Raw genomic sequence first — 24,124 nt, 5'->3', positions numbered from 1 at the left:
TCTGATAAGTCTCATGTTTCCTTTGAAGCAAGAGTTTTTCCTGTTCTGCCTCCTAATTTTAAACCAGAGTTGCCAGCAAGAAGCCACGTGAACTGCTTTTAGTTTTCTCTAGTCTTTCCTGATTTACTCGTGGGAGAAAAGATTAAGTGTGCCAGAAAGCACAAGCATTATAATTAGGCACTGAATAGCTGAGAGCAGATTGTAGTCAGACTCACTTCTATTATGCCAGTACAGACTAATTCCCATGATTCCTCCAAAATTCTATAAGGGTGGATCCCTATGTATTCTGGAAAGGCTCCGAGCAGCCTGTGTGTGAGTCTGCTTAATCTTAGCTACACATGCAATAAAGCTTCTCAATTTCTCACCCTTATTTCTTGGTTCAGACCTCAGAAATGAGCCAGCAAAAAAAATAACAATAATGGACATCTATTGAGTCCTTAATGATGTGCTAGAGATTGTATCAAATACTTTACATTAGCTATCTCATTTAATCATTAGAATAGCACTTTGAGGTAAAGACTGTTATTATATCCATTTTACAGATTTAAATAAAAAGCAAGGATCATAGCCCGGCCGGCATGGCTCAGTGGCTGAGCGTTGACCTATGAACCAGGAGGTCATGGTTTGATTCCTGGTCAGGGCACATGCCCAGGTTGCAGGCTCATTCCCCAGTGTGGGGCGTGCAGGAGGCAACAGATCAATGATTCTCTCTATTTATTGATGCTTCTATCTCTCTCTCCCTTCCTCTCTGAAATCAATAAAAACATATTTAAAAAGAAAAACAAAAAAACAAGGATCATAAAGGGTTAGAATAAAGTTACCTGAAGCTTCTCAGAGGAGGAGTCCACCAAGGACAAGGACAAGGGCACTGTGTCACCTGAAACCAAGGCAAACATAACGCCAGTGCCCGTGGATGGACGGATATTCAAAAACACATCCACCTGCCAAGCATCAGGGTCGGATATATTATCTGTTTAAACAGACAAACAAAAATTAGGGTCAAAGTACACCAGAAGGAATTATTATAATCCTATTACTATTCAAAGCCATTTTTGTGTAATACTAGATATTTTAGTTCTCCCGGCTCAATGACCTATATAACCTAGGCAAAACAAAACACAGAGAAAAATTAATGCAGGCAAGAAACACATAAACGAAGCCCCAGCTTTCTGTTCTTCCCAGAGTGGAATTCTGGACAGTGGCATTTAGGATTATTATGAATTTTCCCTGTTTGCTCTTTAACCGCTCTTCCTTCTGCTTTGCACATTCACCAATGATCAAATCTCAGAGTGGTCATATTTTAAAGTACACATTTAGAAGGAAATTCAACAACTTTATTGTAATATATCTGAGGGAAATTTTGGGTATAGCTACCATCACAAGATCACCACTTCCCATCCATAAAGAGGTAAGGTTAGAGCAATAGAAAGGAAAAATATGATTTCTATGCATAGGGGAGTTGGGTCGTTTGATAATAGGGAAATACTCTTAAGTCAACAGCTAACTTTGACATTTGATAGAGACTCTTCTGTTATTCTCTTGCATAATAACTAATATTCCTTTTCTTAATTACTAGGTTAATTGCCTACCACACTACAATGCAAACTCTCTACATGTCTCTACCATCACTGTGTTTTCCACAGAAGTCACTCAACACATATTTGTTGAATTAATGTTTCTAAAATTGTTTGATTCCTAAAAATATTAGTTCACAATCTGAATGCAGTCTTCCTCATTTAATAAAGTAAAATATAACAATAACTCAAATACCACTTAGAGGCTTTGAAAGGATGAATGTAAATGGAGAAAATAATTTTCCTTTAACAACAGGTTCTTCCATTTAGCCACATCTAATGCTATTATATTTTTTCATTATAATAGTCTAATTCCCATTTAAGAGAAAATATATATTATATATAATCATTTTGAATTAAGTAAATTTAAGGCAATAACAAAGTCAAACTAAAATGAACATGCAAATGCTCAGAAACTATAATGTAAAATTAAATATTAATTTAAAAGTAGATCTCTTTCAAATTACCCATAAAAAATAATTACTTATTAAGGTGTGGTTTTGTAGGGTTTTTTTGGATACAATATAATTCTTATTTTCCTCTTTTTATGAATTTCTTTTTCTTTCAACAAATTGTTGTGGGCCAATTATTTTCCTGTATTCAGTCACCAATCCACTTTAAACATTAAAAAAAAATCCTTTAGCCCTAGCCGGTTTGGCTCAGTGGATAGCATCGGCCCCCCGCAGACTGAAAGGTGGCCAATTTGATTCCGGTCAAGGACACATACCTTGGTTGCAGGCTCAATCCCTGGCCTGCTCCAGGCATGTGCAGGAGGCAACCAATCGATATGTCTCTCTCCCATCAGTGTTCTTTCTCTCTGTCTCTCCCTCTCCCTTCTAATCTCTCTAAAAATCAGTGAAAAATATCCTCGGGTGAGGATTAACAAAAAAGAAAAAAAAAGCCTTTATTTATGGAACAGAAATAAAAGTTTACAGCACTATATTAATTTATGTTAAAAAAAAAGGAAGTATTGGTATAAGGCTCTTCCGTAAAACTGTAGTAAGCCTTTTTCATATTGCAAATAAACACAGTTAAAATAAAATGTTTTCATAAAGCAGAGATATCAGATTAACATTAACTTTATAATGTAAACTCTTAGTAGCTCAAATAATGAACTCATAAAACAGAAAAAGCCAAAGAACCCAATAAAATAATTAAGATATACCATATGGAGAGATACTCAACTGGTAAAAATTGGGATAATACTATTTAAAACAATGTATAAGATTTAATTTATGGATTCTCTGATTGAAAAGAAATCTCAAGCATAAACCTGTTATTTCTGTTGATAGAAGTAGAAATTGACAAAAATCTTTGGAAGAGAATCTGATCCAACAGTAAGAAGTATACATTTGCATAACCTCTGAGAGAAATAATCTAAGAATATCCTAAAGACTTAATTACATAAAGGTACAAGGATGTATGTCCAAGGATACTCATGGAAGTGTTATTTGCAAAGGTAAAAGCTTGGGATCAGTCTGGCAAGTCTATTTAGACTGTGGAAAACTGGAAAGAGCACTGTCCCCACCCTTACAACATCAAGAGCCCAATTATCTACATAATCACAACTTTTCTTGGCAGAGCAACTAATTAGAAACCTAAAGAAAGACAGGTGCTTCCAAGGAGGAACAGGATGAGAGTACTCACTTACCCAAAGCAAACACTAAATACTATACAATTTGGTAAGAAGAATTTAGGTGAAAAAAATGTTTTTATCTTTATTATTGAGAGTAGTACAGATGTTGCCCTTTTTTCTCCCATTGCCCCCTATCCATTTGGTTCGTGCTGGGTCACAGGCCTTTACTACCCTATTGTTTGTGTTCATAGGTACTGCATATATGCATATTTTTTTTGGTTAATCTCTTCCCGCCCTCCAACCACCCTTCCCTCTGAGATTTGTCAGTTTATTCCATGTTTCCATGCCTCTGGTTCTATTTTATTCATCAGTTTATTTTGTTCACTAGATTCCCTGTTCATTTATTATTTTTAGATTCAATTGTTGATAGATATGTATTTATTGCCATCTTATTGTTCATATTTTTTATCGTTTCTTCTCCTTCTCCTTCTTCTTCTTAAAGAATACCCTTCAACATTTCATGTAATACTGGTTTGGTGGTGATGAACTCCATGAGGTGTTTTTTTTTGTCTGTGAAGCTCTTTATCTCACCTTCAATTCTAAATGATAGCTTTGCTGGGTAGGGTGACCTTGGCTGTAGGTTCTTGCTATTCATCACTTTGAATACTTCTTGCCAATCCTTTCTGGCCTGCATAGTTTCTGTTGAGAAATCAGCTGATGGGTGCTCCCTTATAGGTAACTAATTGCTTTTCTCTTGCTTTTAGATTCTCTCTTTGTCTTTATCCTTTGGCATTTTAAATATGATGTGTCTTGATGTGGGCCTCTTTGGGTTCCTCTTGTATGGGACTCTCTATTCTTCCTGGACTTGTAAGTCTATTTCTTTCACCAGGTAGGGGAAGTTTTCTGTCATTATTTCTTCAAATAGGTTTTCAATATCTTGCTCTCTCTCTTCTCCTTCTGGTACCCCCATGATGTGAATGATAGTATGCTTGAAGTTGTCCCAGAGACTCCTTATACTCTCTTCATATATTTTTTTTTTATTTTTGCTCTTCTGATTGGGTATTTTTTATTCCTCATATTCCAAATTGCTGATTTGATTATTGGCATCCTCTACTGTTAATTTCCTATCAATTATTCTTTTCTCATGTCTTTGATATTCTCACTAATTTCCTCGTAATTCTCACTAAGATCCTTGAAAGTCTCACTAAGTTCCTTGAAGCTCTCATTAAGATCCTTGAGCATCCTTATTAACTTTTGTTTGGAACTCTGTATCTAGTAGTTTGCTTATTTCCATTTCATTTAGTTCTTTTTCTGGAGATGTCTTCTGTTATTTCATTTGTGACCTATTTCTTTGTCTCTGTATTTTGGCTGCTTCCCTATGTTTGTTTCTATGTATTAGGTAGAGCTGCTATGTCTCCTGGAACTGGAAGAGTGGCCTTCTATAGTAGGTGTCCTGTAGGACCCAGTGGCTCATCCTCCCCAGTCACCTGAGATGGGCACTCTAGTGCACACCAATGTCAACTTTGTGCAGTTTTATTGTAGTTGAGCCTTGATTGTTGTTGGTAGAATTGACTCCCAGGCCAATAGAGCTGCTATGCAGGAGACACCCCTATGGAGCAGGACTTGATTCAGTGGGGCTTTGGTGCTCACTGAGTCTGCACTTTGAGTGTGTTGCTCGTGGATGTGTAAAGCTGAACTCTAGCATGGTATGAAGCTGTCCACCGGGTGCACTAGCTCTGGGGCCCTTTTGGAGGTGCAAAGTCAGCCACTACCTGTGCCCTTCCTGGGACCACCTATCAGGAGCTACAGAGTGATCTGCAGATGGCTGCTATTTGTGTTGTCCTTAGAAGTGCCCAGGAGAGGCCAATCTGTTAAGTAAGGCAGGCTGCTGCTAGTACTGAGCCTGGGGCTTCCTATTGAGAGGTATGAGGAATGCTAATGCCAGCTTTCCCGTTTGTGATATTTTAGGAAAGTCTGAAGCCTGAGCCAGGACAGGCTATTCATATGGAATAGCTACTGCAAACAGCTTGGGTGGGGCTGCAAATGGGGTGGGGTAGTATCTCAGGGAATCACCATAGTGGAGCAAATAGTGTGAGCCAGGTTGATGGAGACTTGGATATGGTACCTGCCAGTCTGGGGGAGGTCTCAGCATAGGAACAATGAACCCTGCAAGAACCCCTGTCTGTGAGAAAGCTGTCCCCAAATTCTTGATCTGATGCCAGACAATCCAGTTCCTCCCATATGTCCCTGGATCCTCCCAAGCCACTGCCTCAAGCACTGGAGCTCAGAGGGAGTGAGTCTGAGTAAGTCCATGTGCTTCCCTTTAAGAGAAATTGCCTGGGACTCCAGCAGCCTCCCTGCCACTCAGCAGCCATAATCCCTGCTGGTTTTTATAGATGAAGTTTTGGGGGAAGGGAGGTTCTCTTCCCAGCACTGGAACCCTGGGCTGAGGAGTCTGGTGTGGGGCTGGGAAACCATGTTCACCACTGGAGGCCTCCGAAGCCTAGATATCCCTCCTGATTAAAAACATGCTACACATGGGTGTCAGACCAAGCCGGTCGGCGCCTTTGCCCTTCCTACCAGTCTCAATGTGCTTTCTTCTCTATTTCTCTAGTTGTAGGACTTCCACTCAGTCAGATTTCAGGCAGTTCTGAATGATGGTTGTTCTATATTTTAGTTGTAATTTTGATGTGGTTGTGGGAGGCGGTGAGTACTGGTATTTACCTATGCCGTCATCTTGGTTCTAGAACTAGGTAAAATTTTAACAACTTGCTAAAGTTTTAGTGGGAGCTGGTGTGATAAATAAGCTCTGGGAATTGCAGAAACACAATAAATTCATACCCATTCACAGGCTTTCTACACATACCTTACTGGGTGCTCAAGAGAAAAACTGGGGCTCAGAGAAAGAGATTAAAAAGTGCCTTTTTCCTAGTGCAGGCCTGGGAAAGAGAAGCAGCAAACAGCAGGAAAGGCACAAAGTCCCACCCAGATCATTCTCTGTCTCTTCTACACAACTAAAGCATTAAAGCATGGGGGAAAGGTCGAAAACCTGTCACCATTAGGACACATGTGAAGACCCATGTACCTACAGATTATAGAATGGAAATAAGAAAACAAAAACAATCTCCCCACTGCTGTGAGGGAGAGAGACAATGAAAAGTCCAATCCTGAACCCCAGGAATACAACACTCACCTAATATTATATAGGCAGTTAGACAGACACGAGCAGAGCAAGGACGATGGGCCAGAAACAGAAACTCACCAGAGCAGAAAGCCCTAGATGCCCAACAAGGAGCAAAACTGAGAGAAAAAGAACCTCATCCCCAGTGTAACCTTTCCTCCCCTAGTAAATTGATGGTCATGCAAGTTTAGAACCCCCTCTCCCCCAACCTTTTTCTTCCATAGGATAACATCTAGGCCTCAGTTGTATTTCAACTCCAGGCTCAAAAAAGCAGCTAAACCAGACAAGTGATGCGTTGGCTGACTCAGGACCCGCTACATTGACTAATGACCCCCTGCCATGGCACCGACCAATCAGTGGATACCACAACCCTGAAAGGGCACACCTGGAAAGCTGATGAATATTCTATTGAGACCTTCCCCTGAGACCTCCCCTAAGATTTTCAACCGCAAGAGAGAGATAAATATAGCTCAGGATGAAGAATCCAGTGCACACTCTCCACCTAGGGAGTACACATGCACTATTTATTCCCTTTGCCCTTCTTCCCTCTAAGGGACCCCACAAGACTTGGAACCACAGGAAGAGGCAGTTTGTCCAGGGCTAACCTCCAAGCCCTGTCTCCAAGACCCCTTTTCTCTGACTTCTCAGTGAGCCAAAGCATTCCAGCGTAGGCTTTCCTATTGCTTCTTCTATGCCCTTCTTTGTTTCACTGTCCTAAGTATATCTTTGCTGCAGCCAATAAATTCTTACTTACTTTGCTACACTTTGTCTCTCGATTGAAATATTTCCTTCAACAAGACAAGACCCGAGGTTTCATCATCTCCCTGGTAACAATAAGACTGAATCTGTACCAGAACAATAGAGAATAGTCCCCCACATCCCCAGCTTGCAACCCCCCGAACCCCTCTAAGAGGCTAGCAAATGTCAAGGAATGAGTAAGAACACTCTACTGGGTGAGACAAGACCATGTAGAGACACTTTCTTGATGATGATCATAAAGAGAATACCTAGCCCAGCTCAAAATGGCTTAGCGGTTGAGCATCAACCTATGACTCAGGAGGTCATAGTTCAATTACCAGTCAGGGCACATGCCCAGGTTGCAGGCTCGATCCCCAGTAGGGGGCATGCAGGAGGCAGCTGATCAATGATTCTCACTCATCACTGATGTTTCTCTCTCTCTCTCTCTCTCTCTCTCTCTCTCTCTCTCTTCCCTTCCTCCCTCTCTCTTTCTCTATGAAATCAATAAAAATATATGTTAAAATGAGAGAGAGAGAGAGAGAGAGAATACCTAAACCTCAGGACAGGTAAGCTATTAAGAAAACCCCTCTTGAGCAACATAGCAGGATACAAAATTAACACCCAGAAATCTATGGCATTTTTATACACCAATAATGATCTCACAGAAAGAGAAACTAAAAAAACCATTGCAACAAAAAAATTAAGATACCTAGGAATAAAATTAATTAAGGAGGTAAAAGACTGGAAAAACTACAGGATGTTGAAAAAGAGATAGAGGAAGATATGAACAAGTGGAAGAATATATCATGTTCATGGATTGGTAAAATCAACATCATTAAAATGTCCATAATACCCAAAGCAATCTATAGATTCAATGCAATCCCTATTAAAATACCAATGGCATATTTCACAGACCTAGAACAAACTCTCCAAAAATTTACATGGAATAAAAAAAGACCCCTAATTGTCACAGCAATCCTGAGAAACAAGAACAAAGTTGGAAACAGCAGAAAAAATGGCGACGGAATAGAGTCGGGTTTGGAGTCTGTTCCTGGGGCGGAGTGTAGGAGCAGCAGAGGCTCGCAGAGGGAGTGTATGTGGGCAAGCCAAGGGACAGCTGGACTCCAGGAGAAGGCGGGGGAGTGCTGGGCAGTGTTCCCCTGACCGTGCAGCACCCACAGGGGCTGGGTCCCCTCCCGGAGCTGCGGGCTCACCGGGCGCCTCGCCATCTTGCAAGGAAAGGAGGATTTTAGTGGAAACCTGACTTTCCGCGACAACTGCAAACACTGAACTGCTGCGATCACCAGACCACCGGTCCCCTATCAGCGCAAACATTCGGATTCAAAGGAACTCTTCACTGCACCAGGGAAAGGTCAGATTTCGCCTGAAATAAGGTGCGGTTTCTAATCCCCGCGGTGGGTGAGGGAAGCGCTGGGTGAGGGAAGCGCGGCAGCCGCAGGACCCGCAGGAGCCGGGAGGTCTGTGCCTAGAAAAATCGGCGGCAGTTGGAACTGCCTTGATCCGTGAATGTGGAGGGGGGTCTTCTGAGCTGCTAACAGAAGTGACCTCTTGAAAGCAACTCATTTTAATCTGACGAGGAGGGTCAGACTAAGAATTTTCAAAGGAGTGCAGTATCCTCAGTCTGGCGCACAGACCCACTGTTCGCACACTTGGGCTCTTTCCGACTCTGATTGCTAAGCCCAACACATAGAAAAACCCAGGTGGAGGGGCCCTGAAAGACTGCAGGGGGAAGTTGTTTTTTCGGAACCTGGGGACCAGGGCTGGGTGTGACCATCAGAGAGGCAGCTCTGAGGCGCACACCTCCACAAACCGGTAGTGAGTGCCATAGAGGGGAAAAAAAAAAAAAAAGAGCTAGAGAGGCCCGGAAGTCAATTCAGAAACACTGCCACCCAGGGGCTGAAACGCTAATTGTCTCTGGTGTAATCAAAAATAAATACGAGAAATTAAGACACGGCCAGCTTAAAAAGCAGGACTGGCTTCCAGCACTGAGGAGCCCTGGAATGAAGCTGAACTGAAATACCGCCCAGACTGGGAAACAGGCGTACCAAACAGAATAATAGAGGAAGTGAATGACAGCCGCTACTGCACATTTTAGTCTTCCTATTTTTTAATTTTCAATTCTTTTTTCAATTTTTTTAATTTTTTATTCTCATATTTTTTATTTTCATTTTTTGCACCTTTTCTTAAGAAACTAATTTTTTTTTCTTTTTCCTCACTCGATTTTCACCTTTTTAATTATTACATTTTTATTTTCAATCAGCATTATTATTACTATTATTTTACTTTTTTTTAATGTCATTTGATTTTCTCTTTCTTTTATTTTTGGATTAGTGTCCTACATTCGATTTGCATCTTTCCCTTACAATCGTTTTACCCTATCTCAAAGCTAACATTATGCCATCACTCTCCTCCTAACATTTCCCCTTTTGGTCCCCAGTTTATCTTAACCCTTTCTGGCTTTAGATTTTCCCTACTTTTTCAGTTTACTCTCTGCTAAAACTTCACCCTACTTATATATCTAATTCCCAACCCCCTGCTCCAAATCCATACAAACCTCTCTCTACGCTACCTAAAAAAAAATTATTTTTCTCTCTGGCCTTTTGTTGTTGTTTCCTTGAATGTTGATTAGATTGAATTTTTATGCTTTTTTATGAGATTGATTTGATTATTCTTTTTGTTGGTTTGGTTGGTTCTTTTGTTTGCTTTGTTTTTGTTTGTTTTTTACTTTTGTTTTCCCTTGCCTCACTTGATATTAGCTGGTGTTGCAGTTTGTATTAATCTCCAGGCTCCTGTTGCTGGAATTTGCTGGGAATAGTGGTTGTTCTAGTGGAGTTTACTCCCCATATATATAGTTTGTTCCCCTTTTCTCTCTTAGTATTGTTCTTGTCTCTCTTACTTTTTTTTTCTTTTTCTTTCCTTTCTTTCTGCTCTTTTCCCAAGTTCAGATTCACACTCTTTGTTTTTTTGTTGTTGTTGTTCTTTCTTTTTACTCTCCCTCTTCCACTCCTATTCCCTAATTTGTCTTTCTCTGGTGGTTACCTTTATTGGAGGTTATTAATATCGTGAATACAATTCTGTTCAGTGCCTTGTCTGTTGTGCCTGGTTGTGTTGTATTTTATACCTTTAAATCAACGCCAGAGAGAGAAATCTATATAACCAGACATCCGGAGAAGAGAGACCATGAGGAGACAAAGAAACAGCCCCCACAGGAAAGAGAAGCAGGCATCACCAGAAAAGGAAGTAAACGATTTAGAGGCAAACAACCTATCAGAGAAAGAATTCAGAGAAATGGTCATAAAGTGGCTGAAAAGGATGGAAGACAAATTCGACAATATGAGTAAGAACCAAGAAGAAATGAAGAAGAACCAAGAAGAAATGAAAAATGACATCGCTGCTGTAAAGAACTCAATAGAAAGCATCAAGAGTAGACTAGATGAAGCAGAGGACCGCATAAGTGAGCTAGAAGACAAGATGGAAAAAAATACCCAATTACAACAGCTTCTAGAAACAAAAATTAGAAAGATTGAGGAGAGCCTAAGGGAACTTCGGGACAATACAAAACAAAACAACATCAGGATAATAGGGGTGCCAGAAGGAAAGGAAACTGAGCAAGGAATAGAAAACCTGTTTGAAGAAATAATAACAGAAAACTTCCCTGATATAGGGAAGAAAAAACCCACACAAATCCAAGAAGCTCACAGAGTTCCAAGCAAAATGAACCCCAAAAGACCGATGCCAAGGCACATTATAATTAAGTTGGCAAACACCAACGACAAAGTAAGAATCTTAAAAGCGGCCAGAGAGAGACAGACAGTTACATACAAAGGAACCCCCATCAGACTAGCAACTGATTTCTCAACAGAAACTCATCAGGCCAGAAGGGAATGGAATGAAATATACCAAGACATGCAAAGGAAGGGTCTAAATCCAAGAATACTGTACCCAGCAAGGCTATCAATCAAAATTGAAGGTGAAATCAGGAGCTTCACAGACAAAAAAGGACTAAGGGAGTTTATCACCACCAAACCAGCAATGAAAGAAATGCTAAAGGGTCTGCTGTAAAAAAAAAAAAAGAAAGAAAGAAATAGGAAGCAAAGAAGGAACACAGGGGTATAGAATAAAAATGGCGTCAAATAAGTACCTATCAATAATAACTTTAAATGTAAATGGATTGAATGCCCCAATCAAAAGACACAGGGTAACAGACTGGATAAGAAAACAAAACCCAGATATCTGCTGTCTACAGGAAACACACCTCAAAAAAAAGGATGCATACAGACTGAGAGTAAAGGGATGGAAAAAGGTTTTCCAGGCGAATGGAAATGAAAAAAAAGCTGGGGTTGCAATACTTATATCTGACAAATTAGATCTCAAAGTGAAGGACATAACAAGAGATAATGAAGGTCACTTCATAATACTAAAGGGAGAAATCCAACAAGAAGAAATAACTCTGGTAAACATATATGCATCCAATACAGGAGCACCAAGATACATTAAAAAACTCCTGGAAGATATCAAAGGAGAGATTGACAGCAATACAATCATAGTAGGAGACTTCAATACCCCACTATCACCATTGGACAAATCCTCTAAACAAAAAACCAGCAAAGAAACATCAATCCTAAATGACTCACTAGAACAGATGGAATTAATCGACATCTTCAGAACATTTCACCCCAAAGCCACAGAATATACATTCTTCTCAAGTGCACATGGGTCATTTTCAAAGATAGACCATATGTTAGGACATAGGCAAAGTCTCTCCAAATTCAAGAAGATAGAAATCATATCAAGTATCTTCTCAGATCACAGTGGCATAAAACTGGAAATCAACTACAATAAAAACAACCCAAAGAAATCAAACACTTGGAGACTAAACAGCATGCTATTAAACCATGACTGGGTTACCAAAGACATCAAGGAAGAAATAAAAAACATCATGGCAACAAACGACAATGAAAACACAACAATCCAAAATCTATGGGACACAGCGAAAGCAGTCCTGAGAGGGAAGTTCATAGCTCTACAAGCCTACTGCAAAAAACAAGAAACAATGGTAATAAATTACCTAACCCAACAACTCAAAGAGTTAGAGAGAGAGCAACAAGATAAGCCCAGTGTAAGCAGAAGGAAAGAAATAATAAAGATCAGAGCGGAGATAAACGACATAGAGACCAAAGAAACAATACAAAAGATCAACAAAACCAAGAGCTGGTTCTTTGAAAGGATAAACAAGATTGATGGACCTCTAGCCAGGCTCACCAAGAAGCAAAGAGAGAGGACCCAAATAAACAAAATCAGAAATGAAAGAGGTGAAATAACAACAGATCCCGACGAAATACAAAGGATTGTTACAAAATACTACGAACAACTCTATTCCAACAAACTGGACAACCTAGAGGAAATCGACATATTCCTAGAAAAATACAACCTTCCAAAACTCAATCAGGAAGATTCTAAACAGCTCAACATGCCAGTAACTATGGAAGAAATTGAAGCAGTCATCAAAAAGCTTCCGGCAAACAAAAGCCCGGGGCCAGATGGCTTCACAGGAGAGTTTTATCAAACTTTCAAGGAAGAACTAAAACCTATCCTCCTCAGACTATTCCAAAAAATTCAAGAGGAAGGAACACTTCCAGGCTCCTTCTATGAAGCCAGCATCACCCTAATACCAAAACCAGATAAAGACAACTCAATGAAAGAGAATTACAGGCCAATATCCCTCATGAACATAGATGCCAAAATCCTCAACAAAATTCTAGCAAATCGGCTCCAGCAGTACATCAGAAAGATCATACACCATGACCAAGTAGGATTTATCCCAGGAATGCAAGGATGGTACAATATCCGCAAATCAATAAACGTGATACATCACATAAACAAACTGAGAGATAAAAATCACATAGTCATATCAATAGATGCAGAAAAAGCATTTGACAAAATCCAACACCCTTTCTTGATAAAAACTCTCAACAAGGTGGGAATAGAAGGCTCATACCTCAACATAATAAAAGCTATTTATGATAAACCCACAGCAAACATCATACTCAATGGGCAAAAACTAAAACCATTTCCCCTAAGAACAGGAACAAGACAGGGATGCCCACTCTCACCACTCCTGTTTGACATAGTACTGGAAGTATTAGCTATCGCAATTAGGCAAGAAGAAGAAATAAGAGGCATCCAAATTGGAAAAGAAGAAGTGAAGCTGTCCTTATTTGCAGATGACATGATATTGTACATAAAAAACCCAAAAGATTCCATCAAAAAACTAATAGACTTAATAAATGAATTCGGCAATGTAGCGGGATACAAAATTAACGCCAAGAAATCTATGGCTTTTCTATACACCAATAATGAACTTACAGAAAGAGAGACTAAAAAAGCAATCCCATTTACCATCGCACCAAAAAAATTAAGATACCTAGGAATAAACTTAACTAAGGAGGTAAAAGACCTATACGCAGAAAACTACAGGACACTGAAAAAAGAGATAGAGGAAGACGTAAACAGATGGAAGAACATACCATGTTCCTGGATTGGTAGAATCAACATCATTAAAATGTCCATACTACCCAAAGCAATCTACAGATTCAATGCACTCCCCATCAAAATACCAACAGCATATTTCACAGACCTAGAAAGAACTCTCCAAAAATTCATCTGGAATAAAAAAAGACCCCGAATAGCCACAGCAATCCTGAGAAAGAAGAATAAAGTAGGTGGGATCTCAATACCAGATTTCAAGCTGTATTACAAAGCCACTGTTCTCAAAACAGCCTGGTACTGGCACAAGAACAGACATATTGATCAATGGAACAGAATAGAGAACCCAGATATCGACCCAAACCACTATGCTCAATTAATATTTGACAAAGGAGGCATGAACATACAGTGGAGTCAAGACAGTCTCTTCAATAAATGGTGTTGGGAAAACTGGACAGATACATGCAAAAAAATGAAACTAGATCACCAACTTACACCATACACAAAAAGAAACTCAAAATGGATACAGGACTTAAACATAAGACGGGAAACCATAAAAATACTAGAGGAATCCACAGGCAACAAAATCTCAGACATATGCCAAAAGAAATTCTTCACTGACACTGCCCCTAGGGCAATGGAAGCTAAAGAGAAAATTAACAAATGGGACTACATCAAAATAAAAAGCTTTTTTACAGCAAAAGAAACCATCAACAAAACAACAAGAAAGCCCACTGCATGGGAAAACATATTTGCAAATGCTATCACTGATAAAGGTTTAATCTCCAACATCTACAGGCAGCTTATGCAACTTAATAAGAGGAAGATAAACGATCCAATAAAAAAATGGGCAACAGACCTAAACAGAATATTTTCAAAAGAAGACAGAAGGAAGGCCAAGAGACACATGAAAACATGTTCAAAGTCACTTATTATCCGAGAGATGCAAATCAAAACAACAATGAGGTACCATCTCACACCTGTCAGAATGGCTATCATCAACAAATCAACAAACAACAAGTGTTGGCGAGGATGCGAAGAAAAAGGAACCCTCGTGCACTGCTGATGGGAATGAAGACTGGTGCAGCCACTGTGGAGAACAGTATGGAGTTTCCTCAAAAAACTGAAAATGGAACTCCCATTTGACCCAGTAATCCCACTCCTGGGAATATATCCGAAGAAACTAGAAACACCAATCAGAAAGGATATATGCACCACTATGTTCATAGCAGCACAATTTACCATAGCTAAGATTTGGAAACAGCTTAGGTGCCCATCAGCAGATGACTGGATCGGAAAACTGTGGTACATCTACACAATGGAATACTATGCTGCCATAAAAAAGAAGGAATTCTCATCATTTGCAGCAACCTGGATGGAATTGGAGAACATTATGCTAAGTGAAATAAGCCAGTCAATGAAAGAAAAATACCACATGATCTCACTCATTTAGGGATAGTAAAGAACATTATAAAGTGGTGAACAAAAAGATAGATACAGAGACAGTAAAGCATCAAACAGACTTTCAAATTACAGGGGGAAAGTTTGGGAGAGGTGGGGGAGTTATGAAATCAAACGAAGGACTTGTATGCATGCATATAAGCATAAACAATGGACGCAAAAATCTGGGGGGGGGAGGGCATGTGTGGGTGTGGGGTGGGGGGGGTAATAGTAAGATATGTACACATATAATACCTCAATAAAAATATTTTTAAAAAAAAAGAACAAAGTTGGAGGGATCACAATACCAGATATCAAACTATATTACACAGCCACTGTTCTCAAAACTGCCTGGTACTTGCATAAGAACAGACATATAGTCCAATGAAAAATAACAGAGAACTCAGAAATCAAACCAAGCCATTATGTTCAATTAATATTTGACAAAGAAGGCAAGAGCCTACAATGAAGATAAGACTGTCTCTTTAATAAATGGTGTTGGGAAAATTGGACAGATACATGCAAAAAATAAATAAAAATAGACCACCAACTTACACCATTCACAAAAATAACTCCAAATGGATAAAAATTTTAAACGTAAGACAAGAAACCATAAAAATCTTAGAAAAAGCCATAGGCAGCAAAATATCACACATATCTCGTAGCAATATGTTTACAGATACAGCTCCTAGGACAATGGAAACTATGGAGAAAATAAACAAGTGGGACTACATCAAAATAAAACCTTCCTGCACAGCAAAAGAAACCATCAACAAAACAACAAGAGAGCCCACTGAATGAGAGAACATATTTGCCAATGTTACATCCGATAAAGGTTTAATCTCCAAAATTTATAGGGAACTCATACAACTTAACAAAAGGAAGATAACAATTCAATCAAAAAATGAGCAAAGAACCTAAATAGACATTTTTCGAAAGTGGACAGAAGGCCAAGAGGCATATGAAAACATGCTCAAAGTAACTAATCATCTAAGAGATGCAAATCAAAATGACAATAGGTATCATCTCACACCTGTCAGAATGGCTATCATCAACAAATCAACAAATGGCAAGTGCTGGTGAGGATATGGAGAAAAAGAAACCCTCATGCACTGCTGGTGGGAATGCAGACTGGTGCAGCCACTGTGGAGAACAGTATGGAGTTTCCTCAAAAAAATTAAAAATGATACTCCCATTTGACCCAGTAATCCCACTTCTAGCACTATATCCAAGAAATCAGAAACATCAATCAGAAAGTATATATGCACTCCTATGTTCATTGCAGCACAATTCACCATAGCTAATATTTGGAAACAGCCTAAGTGCCCATCAGCAGATGAGTGGATTTAAAAACAGTGGTACATCTACACAATGGAATACTACACTGCTGTAAACAAAGAAAGAACGCTTGCCATGTGCAACAGCATGGATGGATCTGGAGAGCATTATGCTAAGTGACATAAGCCAGTCGGAGAAACATAAGTATCACATGATCTCACTCATTTGTGGAATAAAATGAACAACATAAACTGATGAACAAAAATAGACACATAGAAGCATCGAACAGACCATCAAACTTCAGAGGGAAGGCAGGGGAAGGTGGATGGGGGGCAGGGGAAGAGATCAACCAAAAGACTTGTATGGATGCATATAAGCATAACCAATGGACACAGACAATAGGGGGGTGAGGGCCTGTGCTGGGCAGCAGGAGGGGACTAGGAGAGGTCACTAGGGGGAAAAGAGACATATGTAATACTTTCAACAATAAACAATTTAAAAAAAAAACCCTCTGGTTAACCAGCTGCTACCCTAAGCACAAGATAATATTAAAGGAATTTGAAAAGTAGTCACAGAAACAACAAAACCTAAGCTGCTCAACACTTGAGTAGATTGATTCAACATCCCTCAGTAAAGAGCCTAACAAGAGGAGAGGTGTGCTTATTTCCAGATCTAAATATTATTTATCTGAGTCTCTACTGTTCTGAATAAGATGTCCACCTTTAAAACAAAAATTATGTGATGTGGAAGAAAGAATGAAAAAAGCAACACACGGTCAAGAGACAATGCAATCAACGTGATCAGGTTTGGATATGACACAGATATTGGAACTATCAGACAGGGAATTTTAAAAAATTATAATTAATATGTTGAAGGCTCAGTCTAAAAGATGAGACAACATGTATGAACAGAAAAGAAATTTTGTGAGAGGTGAAAATTTTAAGAAAGAAGCAAATGAAAATACTAGAAATGAAGATGCATCCTTTTAATTATATTAATTAGTAGACTCAATACAACTGAGAAATTATTGAACCTTCAATTGAATTTACCCAAAATTAATCAGGCTATGTGCCAATAATCTTTAGGCATATTCAACTACTTTTTCCCCCCTCAATATGCTGGGGAAAATTTTATAAAAAGTATATAATAATATGAATAAGCTTAATACTATGCCTGGCAAAAAGTAGGCACTCATAATGTTTACTGAAGGAATTACTGCTATTTGTCAATGAATAAATTTAGTCATTAATGAGAAAAGAGAGATAAAATGGGAAATCACTTACTATAATCTATGCTAAATTGAGCAACTCCAGAACCAGGATAGTAGGAACCCTTCTCCACAGTGATAAAACAATGCTTATTTTGTCTTTCTTGAATAATTTCATCTACTCTTGAAGTTCCTTGATTCATCAAATTCCAGCCTCGCATACATCCATCTAGACGAGGATTAATCTAACAAAATAGAATATACGTCAAGGAGTGCATTTTTAACTTGTAAGTCAGACTGATAGTGGCTTAACTGATTATAGAAACAGGTTTTTGTTTAGACGGAAAATCTTTTCTTTGATGTCATTTAAAAAATATTTTTAATATTTTGAATTTTATCTAACATTTTCTTTTCGAAGGGCCCTTAAGATGGGTAGTCTTTTCCAGGTAAAGTGAGTTATGCCATCACAGACCGCCATTAAGATCCTAATAATTTTTCAGACCTCAAGCCCTACGTGCCTCTTCTATGTCATTCAGGGGTAACTTTCCTGCTCTCAAGTTCCATAAATGTTTCTAGCTGTGGCCGTGGGCTCTATGCTGCTTTCTATTTTTCTCTAATTGCATTTACCACACAGATCTGTCTTGCCATCAGACTCAAGCATTGGCAAGACAGACCTGTGTGGTAAATGCAATTAGGGGACCTCAAGGGTTTCCATTCTTTAGCTTCACCAAGGCACGCAGTCAGGCTGAAGATATGTGGTGGCTATGTCATAAATAATTGATTCTTTTTGAATAATTTATTTTATTGTTCAAGTGTCTGGATCTATCAATTTCAAAGAACAGGTATATTCACTCTGACATGGGTTAACTAATTCAGGTTTTATATCATATTACAGAAATCTTTTAAGTTAAGGTAACTGTGAATTGCCATGAGTGAAAGATACCAGTAGATATAAAATAGTAAATATTTAAGTTAAATCAGTAGGTGCAATTGGCAGATCCATGAATACAGATGAAATATTTAAAACTCTCCAATGACAGTGATTAGTCTCCTTCATGAAACCTATTCCACAGTTATTAGATAAACATCATGTTCAGAAAATCACCCAGTGTATGTAACTTCAATTTATGACAAGCTGCAGTCATACTCCCAGTAAAGATTTCTTAAATAAAAACGTTCTACCTTATATGCCATTCTTATCTCCCAAATTTAAGTTCTAAAGTAGACCTAAGAAAGTTCTTTAACTGACTTAATAAAATAATGTATTTTGGGATTCAAATATATGTAGTTTTATGTTTAATGGTTAAGTATGTACAATTATGATGTTAGCCGTGAATTGAAGCTTAAGAATTTAAAATTTTCTATTTCAATGCAAGCAAGTATAGAAAAAGGTGGTTCTCTCCCCAAAGTGGAAGGACAAGCTTATCAATTATGTGAATCATTGCTTCCAATGACTGACCAGGAGGCCTTTCAAGATCTCTGACAGTAGAAGTCTCTTTAAGAAAATAGTTCAGCCCTAGCCAGTTTGGCTCAGTGGATAGAGCATCAGCCTGTGGACCAAAGGGTCCCAGGTTCAATCCTGGTCAAGGGCATGTACGTTGGTTGCAGGCTTCTCCCCGGCCTGAGCCCTGGTCGGGTCTCAAGCAGGAGGCAACCAATCAATGTATTTCTCTCATATCAATATTTCTGTCTTTCCCTCTCTCTTCCACTCTCTCTAAAAATTCAATGGAAGAATATCCTCGGATGAGGATTAAAAGAAACAAAACAAGAAAATAGTTCAGTTTGTTAAAAATGTTCACCTTATTTCATTTTTGTAACAGCTGATATATGGCTTTCCTTTTTATAATGCATAGTGAGAACTTTCCCTACCATTTCTAATAAATGTTTTCCAAGTTCTGGTGCCAAAATAAAAATAAATAAATAAAAATTGCTGGAGGTTAAATGGGCTCAAAAACACCACTCATTTTTCTGTTTCCTTAATATAACTTCAAGGGCCATTAATGTTATTTTTCCATGTTCAGTTCAAGTTGGCAGATGGTATGTTTAATAAAATAACTTCTTTTGACTTTTGTAATATCTTCAAATCTATTACACACAAAAGGAACCCATCCATGATGAATGAATTAAAAAAGCTTGGATTATTACCGGCTTAATGAGTGTATTCTTCGGTGTCCGAGGTAAGCCTGCAAAGTATACTTTGGTTTCTACAAATTCACCTGTAGACTTAAAAAGGCTCTCCGGTTTATTTATATTCATTATGGCTTCTCTAGCTATTTTCACACTAATACTCTGTTCTAATTCTTCCACAGAGACCTACAATTAAAAAGACAGAGATTATCAAACAACCAAATATCCTTGCATGTCATATTAAATACTAATTTTACATAATCCTGTTAATATTTCAGTAAATAATTATCCAAAGTAATCATTTTAATGTAATTACTAATTTGTCCCAATACATTTGAAATGTCAACTGATTATAAAGGTGATAAAAATGTGTTTTAAAGGAATAGTACTTGATTGAAAATTAAATGACTGTATTTTAAAGTTCAAAAAATCAATATTATTCCGTTAAATTTAAACATCCAATTAAAATATGTGTCCTTCAAGCCAGTATGCCATAAAATGGAGTTTTTAAAAAGTGAGTCACTCTACAAAATCTTAGAATATGTTTAAGTGTTCTTAAATATATGTGTACTTTATTGTATAATAATACACATAGAATAAATAATATAAATAAATTCTTCATATAAATTAAGAGAAATCAGTACATCCAGCATTCTGGTTATTACACACAAATAATATTTTGTTTCAAAATTCCAAAGTAATTGAGGTCGTTAGGAAGCACAATACATAAAATTTTACTTTTTTTTCCAATTTTGAAAGTAGTGTGGGTTCTAAAATAAAGGTTAGTAGTGATGGTAAACAACAATTAAGAAATCCTATAAAGGCAAACCAAAGAACCATGTTGCAATCTCATGTAAAACTGTATCACTCAACATGCAAATTTTTCATTTACTAATTATTAATGGAGGCCAAACAATAGGCATATTAAAACACCACTATAGGAAGAGAAAAACTATTCTCTAAATTAAATAAATTTGGTAACATGTACAGATTTAGGCAGTGTATATTCTCTCCTTAATATAGCTAATCATGTCACTTTGCCCTAATGACTACTCCCTCTTTGAAAGACATTCCTTCAAAAAAAAAGGAAAGAAGATGTTCCTAACAGTCTTCAGAACAATAGTCTGGCATGGCTCTCCTACCTTCTTATGATTCCTTCTCAGTCTCCTTGCTAGATCCTCCTCTTCTTCTCAATCTCTATAAGCCCCAGACCTTTTTCCTTTAGCCGTGCAAGTATTTCTAAATGGGAACTCTATGCTCCACTCTAGGGCATTTGGAAAATGTGGGGTGGGGAAAACCTTTAGTTGTCACAATGAGTAGGAAGTATGCTGACATTGTAATATGCAGGATAGTTGTGCAAAATAAATAATAAAAAAATCCAATATCCTGCAAACCATGAATATCTATACTGGATATTCATGTAGCATACTCATGCTTATAACTATTTGAGTTTGTGTGTATATCAACACAAAATATTCATTGTACTATTTTAGCATTTACTGAATTTTTCAAGAATGTAAGTCTTGCAAACCAAAGATGGGTTGTTTGTTTTGTCTGGTTCTTTGCCAAGAGTTTTAACCATTTTGGAAAATTACTATTACTGATGGCAACGCCATTTATGCAGTTATGGTATTTGAGTTGCCAATACAATACTCAGCATAAGTATTCATTTGTAGCTTCCACATTATTCTATGTTTAGGAGCAAGATTTGAGAAGTATTATATTTGTACTTGAACATTTATATATTGAAATATATATTCTTATAAATTGCTTTCCTTCATGTATATAATAATTGAAGCATTCTACTGGTTTCTATTAGGGATATTGATGCATTTCATTATAGGACAGTAAAAGAACATTGTAAATATCTGGGCAATGGATGAGAGAGTTTAGAACTGCAGGTTGATATACTCAATTTCATGGCCTTTAACCCTCTCTTTATGCTAAATATTTGAAAGTTTATATGTACCTTGAAGGCTTGACCTTAAAAATATATCCAGAATCAGAGAACTTCTCACCACTCACACCACCAACAATCCAGCCAAAATTGCTATCTTCTCTCTTCTAAGTTATTGCAATGGTCTCCTGGCTCCATGTCCTATTCTACCATTATTCTCTACTATCTAGTTTCCACAAAGCCATGAGGTCATAATCAAGACGATCTTTAAAAATGCAAATTAGATTATGTCATGTCTCAAATCATCCAATATCTTTCTACTTAGCATAAAATCCAAGTCCTCACTATGTTCTCCAACCCTACATGATGTTATTCCAGATCATATTTCTAACCTCATTTTCTACATACTGTCTTTCTGTCTCACTCCACTGCATCTACACTGACCTTTGTGTTATTCCTCAAACACATCCTCTTGCGTAAGATTCTGTACATGCGGTTCAGATGGCACAGAATCATCTTTCCCCATATGTTTCTCATGACTTATGCTTCAAATATTTGGTCAGATGTAATCTCATCAGAGATAGCTTTCCTGATTCCATCTGCACATTCACGATCATCATTCTCTATTGCCTGGCCTTCTCTTTTTCCTCATAGCATTCATTATATCTGACATATCTATTTATTTATGTAGTTGTGGTTTTCATCTCACCACTACTAGAATGAAAGCTCCATAAGAGCAGTGACTTTATTTTATTCACTGTTGTATCCTCACCACCTAGAAGGAATATCACATAAAGTGCAATAAATATTTTGCTGAATGAATGAAATTGTGATATAAATTATAGATTTCCAACCAATATTAGGATTAAACCCAAATATGAGATATAATAATCATTCTAAACAATCAATATTTATTTATTTGGGTTATAGTCATTCTAAGTACTTAATAATTACACATTCTATTCAATTTAGCTAAATTATAAAACAATTGTCATTCATTTTAATTTTGATTTCTTATTTTAAAAGTATTTTATTTAAAAGTTTTAAATAATTTAAAATTAGTGAAACAGTTGTTATATAGTAAATACTATACTAACTGAAAATATTTATTTCAAATAATTTCTGTGCTAAATAAATTTGTTCAGCAAAATAGTATAATCCTATCTAATAATAGACAGATATGCAAATTGACCATACCTCCGACACACCCACAAGCCCTGCCCACAAGCCACACCCACCATCCAATCAGAGTGACTATGCAAATTAACTCAAACCAAGATGGCTACAGCCACAGAGAGCAAGGTTTCCTAGGTAACAGAGGAAGCCAAGCTTTCTGCCAGCCATTGCAGGCCTAAGCCTCCACTCAAGCTACAAAGTTTCAATTATAGAAGGTAAACAAATTCAAACAAATGGCGGCAGAATGGAGCTTGAGAGAGCAGGCCAAGGTTGCCGCTGGCAACAGGGGAAGCAAAGCTTTCCACACACCCTGGCCAGGCCCACCCGCTTAAGGCAACAGTTTCAATTATAACCCCAACACAAATGGCTTCGGGCCTCGGAGGGAGCCCCAGGCTTGGCTCTGCTCCAGGCTACAAAGTTTCAATTGTAGAAGGAAAATAAATTCCAGATACCAGGGCCTCCGCTTGCGTTGCCAGGGGGCATGGCCAGCCTGCAAACCACCACAGGCTCCTTTCTCAGGCCACCCTACGCCCCAAGGGTACCCCACCCTGATCAGGGACACCCTTCAGGGCAAACCAGCTGCCCCCCACCCCTGTACTAGGCCTCTATCCTATCTAATAAAAGAGTACTATGCAGATTGATCATCACTGCAACACACAATATAGCTGCCCCCATGTGGTCAAAGATCCTGCCCCCATGTGGACACAGGATGGCCACCACAAGATGGCCAGCAGGAGAGGGCAGTTGGGAGGCACCTGGCCTGCAAGGGAGGGCAGTTGAGAGGGACCAAGCCTGCAAGGGAGGGCAGTTGGTCCTCCCTTGTGACCAGGCCGGCAGAGGAGGGAAGTTGGGGGCAAACAGGCTGGCAGCAGAGTGGTTAGGGGGTGATCAGGCTGGCAGGCAGAAGCGGTTAGGGGCAATCAGGAAGGCAGGCAGGCAAGCAGTTGGGAGCTAGCAGTCCTGGATTGTGAGAGGCAGGCAGAAGCGGTTAGGGGCAATCAGGAAGGCAGGCAGGCAAGCAGTTGGGAGCCAGCAGTCCTGGATTGTGAGAGGGATGTCCAACTGCCCATTTAGGCCTGATCCCAGGGATCGGGCCTAAACGGGCAGTCGGACATCCCTTGAGGGTCCCAGATTGGAGCGGGTACAGGCTGGGCTGAGGGACAACCCCCCTCCGTGCACGAATTTCGTGCACCGGGCCTCTAGTTTATTAATAAACCATCAAAATTATAAGCATAATATCACAATGGTAATTTTTTTTAGAACAAAAGATATAGAGTGAGAAAACAATCCTACTTATATGGTGGGGAGGTATTCATAAATTGTTAAAATATTGAATTAAGAATTTAAGAAAAACTACCAACACTAAATTTATTGCCAGATTAAAGTTTTTCTCTGACTTGTTTATAGTTCTTACATTTTATTT

At 38.4% G+C, this 24,124-nt stretch overlaps 1 protein-coding gene across 1 annotated transcript in view; it reads right to left on the bottom strand.

The window, feature by feature from the left end:
* Positions 1-24,124, bottom strand: part of PROS1 (protein S) — a 105,389-nt gene that overhangs the window by 6,215 nt on the left and 75,050 nt on the right. Inside the window, exons 11-13 of the mRNA XM_028131235.2 lie at positions 19,647-19,814; positions 17,578-17,746; positions 822-970 (exon numbers count right to left, since the gene is read on the bottom strand). Of these exons, the coding sequence (XP_027987036.2) occupies positions 822-970; positions 17,578-17,746; positions 19,647-19,814 (486 nt within the window). The remainder of the gene's footprint in view (positions 1-821; positions 971-17,577; positions 17,747-19,646; positions 19,815-24,124) is intronic.

The sequence above is a fragment of the Eptesicus fuscus genome, chromosome 3, assembly GCF_027574615.1.
Source record: "Eptesicus fuscus isolate TK198812 chromosome 3, DD_ASM_mEF_20220401, whole genome shotgun sequence".
NCBI classification, from domain to species: domain Eukaryota; kingdom Metazoa; phylum Chordata; class Mammalia; order Chiroptera; family Vespertilionidae; genus Eptesicus; species Eptesicus fuscus.
Note: the sequence above shows the minus strand (reverse complement) of the source record. Positions and strands in the feature narration are given on the sequence as shown.